Consider the following 6,592-nt stretch of genomic DNA (forward strand, 5'->3'; position numbering starts at 1 on the left):
CTTTCGGTAGAAGTGCGAGGTGGGTCCTTGGGGTAGCGTTTTGGATCATGGAGATAAGGTTTCAAATATTGTACATTAATAACGCGGTGTTTTTTGATGGAAGATGGAAGGTCTAACTCGTAGGCATTGGGATTTATCACTTTAACTATTTTGAAGGGCCTCGGGTAAAGAGGTTGTATTTTGAAGTATTTTCCCCGATTGAAGTAAGCATCATGATGGAGCAGTGCGTAGTTATTTATCTTAAAGGTAACTGGATGGCGATGCGGATTTGTTTGGCTTTGCATCTCTACTTGGGCATCTGCTACAACATTTTTGGGTCCGGGGAGGTATTTTAGCTCGAAATCGTATTATTCCAATTTGTGGAACCACCCTTTAATTCGGTCTGATGGCTCTTCCTTGTTAGCGAGGGCTAAGAGGCTAATGTGATCTGTGCGTAATACGAAGTGACGTCCATGAAGTAGATAGCGAAAGTGTTCAAGAGCTAATTTGATACCGAGTAGCTCTAGTTCTCCTGCAGGGTAATGGTTCTGAGTTTTATCCAGTATTTTCGAAAATATTGGGCTTACCACGAAATAGGCCAGCCATATTACGAGCAAATGTACTGGGTGCATTTACTAGACCAAACGGCATGACTTTATATTCGAATTTTCCTGATGGTGTAACGAAAGCAGTTTTGTATTGATCTTCTTCTTTCATGGGAATTTGGTGGTAACCAGAGTGCAGATCTAAGGTGGTGAATACGGATGCTTTACCAATTGAGGCTAACAACTGATCGATGAGGGGTAGCGGGAAAGGGTCTTTGATGGTAATTTTATTGAGAGCACGGTAGTCGACACAAAGACGATAGGATCCATCTTTCTTTCCGACGAGTACAACTGAGGGACTACAAGGAGCTTTCGATGGTGTGACAAAAGTCTTTTCTAAAAGGTCCTGCACAATTTTGTTAATCTCGGTTTCTTGTTTTGGTATAACGGATTACGATTATTAATATTGGCGAATGGGGTTTTATTGTCGTAGTGGAACGGGTTATTACCATATTGACTATGATGAGAATCAGTAAAAGGGTTTTTCACTGATTCTTGTTTAAGAGTTGCAATAACTTTTTCGCGTTTGTTCTTATTTTGTTGGACTGCAAGTTCGTGTAAAAGCTTATGTTGTTCCAAGATAGGGTTGCCTATGAGTATATCGGATTCCATTGATGGTAAAACATAAAGGGAGATAGGGATTTTAAGGTTGTGGCACGTTAATGCCACCTTGACGGCTGTAGAGGTTGATTGAGTGGTTTCCGCAACAAAGCCCTTAAAATGGAATGGGTTGACTGAGTGAGTCTTGTAGTTCAAAAGGGTAATTAAGGATTGAGATATAAACGAAGTAGGTGAACCGGAATCTAATAGACATTTGACAGGAGTATTTAAAATGGGAGGTAGAACCGATAACAGGTGGGGTGAAACTAATTGAAGCGACTAGAGGTGCTTTAGCGAAATTGGCGTGGTCGAGAACTCGCATTTTGTTCTTCTCTGTGGTGACCACTGGAATGACAGTAGAAGCATAGATTGTTTTATAAGCATTCTTCTCTAGTCACTCTAGGCGAATCATTGATGGCAGAAACGGCGGGAGTACGAAGTGGGTTACTGGATGGCTTGAACATGTTAATGTCACCGTCAACGTCCGGGCCAAAGGCAGCTCATTTTAAGGCATTGGATGTACGAGTGTGCAAGTTAGTTACATCATACACTGCTTGCATAAACTAACATTGCGCCTTGTTCCGTCCAGAAGTTGTCAGGCGTTAACCGCCATAACATACGAAATTTCTGGTTGTATGTTGAGCTTCGGATAACTGTTCCATAGAATTAACGATTTTATGCACGTCAATTTTTGCTAAGAACTGGTGTTCTAATGCAGTGACAAAGTCCGTATGCACAGGCATGTATGAATGAGCGTTGATCCACTCAAAAGCCCATTCAGAAGCTTCTCCCGTCAAATGAATGGCACTTAATAGAAAATGATATAATCATATTCCAGCACACCCTCTTAACAAACTTTTTATCATTCTACCTGACCATACACGATCCTTACATCTTGCGAACTACCTCTTCAGTCTCCACAAGGTTGGTCAATGGTAGTAAGTTTTGTGGAGTAATGTTACCTTCCATGATTTTACTTAGATTCTTGAAATCAGTTGGGTTGACCGGTTTTGTTAATGGATCGGCTACATTTTCCAATCCATCAATTTTTCTTAGAAAGGTGGACTTGTCCTTTAGTCTTTCTTTTAAACGACCAATTCTGATTCCAAGGAACTTTGTTCTACCTCCAATATATGGGGTTTTAAGACATTCTATTACAGGTTTAGAATCCGTAATAATATTAATTTTAAAATTTTTCTTAAATAATTTTTCTAACTTGAACTTTAAATGTAGAGCTAGTTTTTCACCTTTGTTTAGAGCATCTAATTCACATTCTGCCGAAGAGTCACAAACAATTGATGATTTTTTTTTAAAAACCCAAACATAAATGTGTTTCCAAACCATATTATACCCCCAATTCTTGATTTTACATCATATTCTGATCCTAATGAAGCATCAGTGACTACTGTGATCTCATCAGGCTGTTTCTTTTCTCTTTTCATTACTACATTGAGATCTCTTTTCACATAAGTATATTTAATTAATCTATTAACAGCTTTAATTACTTTAACATGTGGATATAATGCAAATCTGGTAATCTTGCTAACTGCAAACTCCAGATCCAGCCTACCTCTTGTTCTTAAGTAGTTTAGCTTTCCAATAGATTTTTGTATATACTTAACCTTCTCTTTGTATTCAGTCTTATTCATTAGAAGTGTATCTTCATTTGGATTTAAATTATATTCACTAAAGTGAGGTGTTAAATCTTTCTTTTGTTCTGTTGTTAAGTTATTCTCATATTCTTTCAGTTTTAGTAGTGGAAAATCATCATTAAATTTGTCAATGTATGATTTCATGCTTAATGTTATTATTCCTTTGTTCATTTCATAGAATAAATCGATTCCTAAGATATCTGTTTCTATATATCATGTTCATTCATAATCCCAATAACTTTTAATTCAAAAGTATTCTTCAACATTGTTATCATATCATCCAAATCTTGTTCAGTTTCTGCGGCTAAAATACAATCATCCACATACGCTGCTCTAAGTTTATTGCCATCCGAAGATACAAACAATCCTGGAGCAAACTCCGTATCATAAAAATCATGAGAATTCATAAATTCTCTTAATGTTTCATTCCAATTTTTTTGGACTTTGCTTCAAGCCATAAAGAGCTTTCTTTAGTGGCGTATACACCCTCTTATCTGATGGATGGTTAATATATATATCCTCATCTAAAGTAGCGTATAGGAAAGCATGACTGATGTCTGCAGTTCGAATGTGTAATTGCTTATTATTAGCAACAGATAATAGAATTTTAAGACTATCAAGACTTAAAATAGCGGAGTCAGTATTACCGTAAGACTCTTGATTCTGTAAGACTCTTGATTCTGTAAGATTCTTGATTCTGTAAGACTCTTGATTCTGTAAGATTCTTGATTCTGTAAGACTCTTGATTCTGTAAATCACCACGAGCACAATACCTTGCCTTACATGTCCCATCCCGTTTAACAGTGAATAATATAACAGTGGAGATTATCTTTTGGTATAGCTGATTTGGGTAAGCGAATATCAGGATCATAAACCTACATCTTAACCAAGTTTTAAACTTCTTTCTTGAATGATTTGATAAATGTCTCTGTTTTAAATTTTTATTATTCGTAATGGCTTCTTTATAGTATATTGATCTTATTTTATTCTGCCAGTTGGTACGTGGTAAAATACGACGTACTTTTCGTAAACGAGGTTTTTTTTGATGTAGGATGTATTATAGGAGGCATTACAGGATCAGACTTCCTTTCTTGTAGATAAGTTGGTATGCTATGATTAGGTTTGTAATATTACTTCTGTGACCAACTAAAGATTGTAAATTTTTCTTGGAGAATGATAATCTGGATGAGCTAGTTTCTATAATATCATTATTTGATGTACTGTCTGTTTCCTTATCCTGTACATCAACTTCTTCTCTGGGTCTTTTATACATATTATCTCTTTCATTAATTGTTATTGTACTACTATCTGGTTCAATTTCTGATCTACTTTCACTGTCCTCATTGAAATTATCAATACTATCTTCAATAATAGATGCGTTATCTGATTCTCTATTAGCATTAATTATTTCATTAGGATGTGTTTCAGTTATATTGTCATTCGCATCTTCTGATGTTATTGGAATGTTTGAATAGGGGGAAATATTATTTCTTATATCATGATTATTATCATCGGCTGTTGTATCATTATTACTCTGTATTATGATGTCTGTATTTAGTGATGATGGAACTACTTCTGTTAAATCAACACTCTCTTGTTCATCAGTGATTGAGTTAGAGTCTTCATTAGATGATAATATATTATTCATCATTTGAATTATTGCAATTATTATAATTATTTTCATTTATTAACATTGAATATTTGTCTTTATTCTCATTATTATTGTTGATATCATCATCAATATTCTCATTATTACTGTTGCTATCATCATCAATATTCTCATTATTAGTGTCTGTATTCTTAATTTCATTTTCACCGTTAATTGGTGTATTCTCATTGTTCATAAGTTCAATTACATTAGGTTGTTCTAAAATTTCATCTAAATTAACATTATCAATAAGGTCAGGATCTATATTAGAAGAACAAAAATCACTTTCAATATCCATTATTTCTTCTTCACCATTTTCATTAAGGTCAATTAACAATTGTTGTGATACTATCTTATCATCTACCATAATATTATTTATACCTTCAGTATCATTTTAATACTCTTTATCAGGAAATGCTTCATTAATCTCATCTTCATCAAATTCAAAATTTCTAGTAGAACCTATTTTAGATGTAACATTAGCTTTAAATCTTGCTATCACTGTCTCTTCTGGATTACTCTTCTGTTGTGAATTTACTGAATAATCAGGGATTTTAAAGTTTGTAATTCGAATACTACATTTAATGGTGCATCTTTAGTATTCTTATTATATGTACAGTTTCTCACTTCCGCAGATACCCTTAACTGCATAGTGCCAAAATTTAAGTGATAATTTAGCTTGTAACAGCAATGTTCTAGTATCCGTTATAATTGTTCGAATTGCTCTTTCTGCTCTAGCATTAGCCGAGTGATCTTGAGTTGAGGTAAATCTTAATTGAATTCCTTTTTTGCTCAGCTAATTGTTTCAAGTTATTATTGGTAAACTCAGAGTCTCTGTCTGTAATAAATTCTTGTATTGCTACAGTAGGAACCCAAATTGTATGATCCATAATTTTCTTTGGTATATTTATTATGATAAGTTTGATATTTTATAGGCAGTTTATTTTTGTAATTTTTTCACATTCATCCTATTGTTGTTCATATTTCCCAAGAGTATTTGGATAGTTTTTGCATTGCCTTGACTGTCCTGAACGTATGCCATTTTTTTCTTTTGATACTCTTTATGGTATCAACAATATTCTGTATATATTCTGTAGGTGACATATTTTCTTTGTCATCACTATTTAAACTAGCTAATTTAATATCGACCATTGAGTATCGTTCTACTTTCTTCACAGCACATTTTTCTAATAAGATTATGTTATTTAAGACTTCCTTCTGAGCAGAATTCATCAATGTGAATTCTTTTCCACATTTTGTCAGGGTAATAATTTTATGTTCTACTAATGGAATATCATCAGCTGAATTACATTTAGTAATGTTATCAAAGTTCCATTTCTTTAGAAATAGCGTAACCATATTAATCCAATTAGAAAATCAAGTTTTGCTGATTTATTTTCGTAATAAAATTTATGACTTTCACCATTGTTGGTGATAAATTCATCCTCTGTCATCTCTTAGTGACATTAGATTTACAACATCTGATATTCTCGACAGTTTTGTTGTTTAATTTGTTTTCATTGTTATCTCCAACCTTCAGTACCTAAATCTTCGTTAGATAAAAGCTCAATCATTTTTTTTTGCAGTTTAGTTGAATCTTTTTCTTTAATCAAAGTTAGCTGTTCATGCACCAACTGTGTTTCCTCTAGATCAGAAATAGGCATGGTGCTGCCATACTGGGATTCAAGAGAGTTAAGACATTGTTATACAGTGTTTAAGATGTTAAGACGATCACTTTTATTTAGAAATATATAGAAAAAAAATACTACAACTAAAATGAATAAATTTTGTTAAACAGTCACGTGATAAGTCTTATAGTCACGTGATACGTCTTATAGTCACGTGATAGAAATGATACAATCATATTCCAGCAATGTTTATTGAGTATGTAAAAGAAGTAATCCAAAATTACATCAAAATTTATTATTTAAGAATGTCAGTTATCCCAATCAATTCAACATCTTTTGGCTCTAACAATTGGTGTTTGAAGTTTAAACCGTTGTACAACTATGGTTTGTTAACTTAGCTTGAGTAATGGGGGAAATTAGCATTTTTGAGGCCACGATTTGTTGGCCAAGCGAAACAGCACGCTCCACCCTGGCACGTGC

General features: G+C 33.8%; 2 protein-coding genes across 2 annotated transcripts; both read right to left on the reverse strand.

Moving 5' to 3' along the window:
- Nucleotides 1-2,446: 2,446 nt before the first annotated feature.
- On the reverse strand, nt 2,447-3,007 carry TBLA0A06870 (uncharacterized protein; the record flags this gene model as incomplete). Its single annotated transcript, XM_004177950.1, has 1 exon — nt 2,447-3,007. One exon carries the CDS (start codon nt 3,005-3,007, stop codon nt 2,447-2,449), a length of 561 nt encoding a protein of 186 aa, XP_004177998.1.
- An 898-nt stretch (nt 3,008-3,905) lies between these two features.
- TBLA0A06890 (uncharacterized protein) lies at nt 3,906-4,487 on the reverse strand (the record flags this gene model as incomplete). Its single annotated transcript, XM_004177951.1, has 1 exon — nt 3,906-4,487. The coding sequence occupies one exon, from the start codon at nt 4,485-4,487 to the stop codon at nt 3,906-3,908; it is 582 nt and encodes a 193-aa protein (XP_004177999.1).
- Nucleotides 4,488-6,592: the final 2,105 nt, after the last annotated feature.

This window comes from Henningerozyma blattae, chromosome 1, assembly GCF_000315915.1.
Source record: "Henningerozyma blattae CBS 6284 chromosome 1, complete genome".
In the NCBI taxonomy this organism is placed as follows: domain Eukaryota; kingdom Fungi; phylum Ascomycota; class Saccharomycetes; order Saccharomycetales; family Saccharomycetaceae; genus Henningerozyma; species Henningerozyma blattae.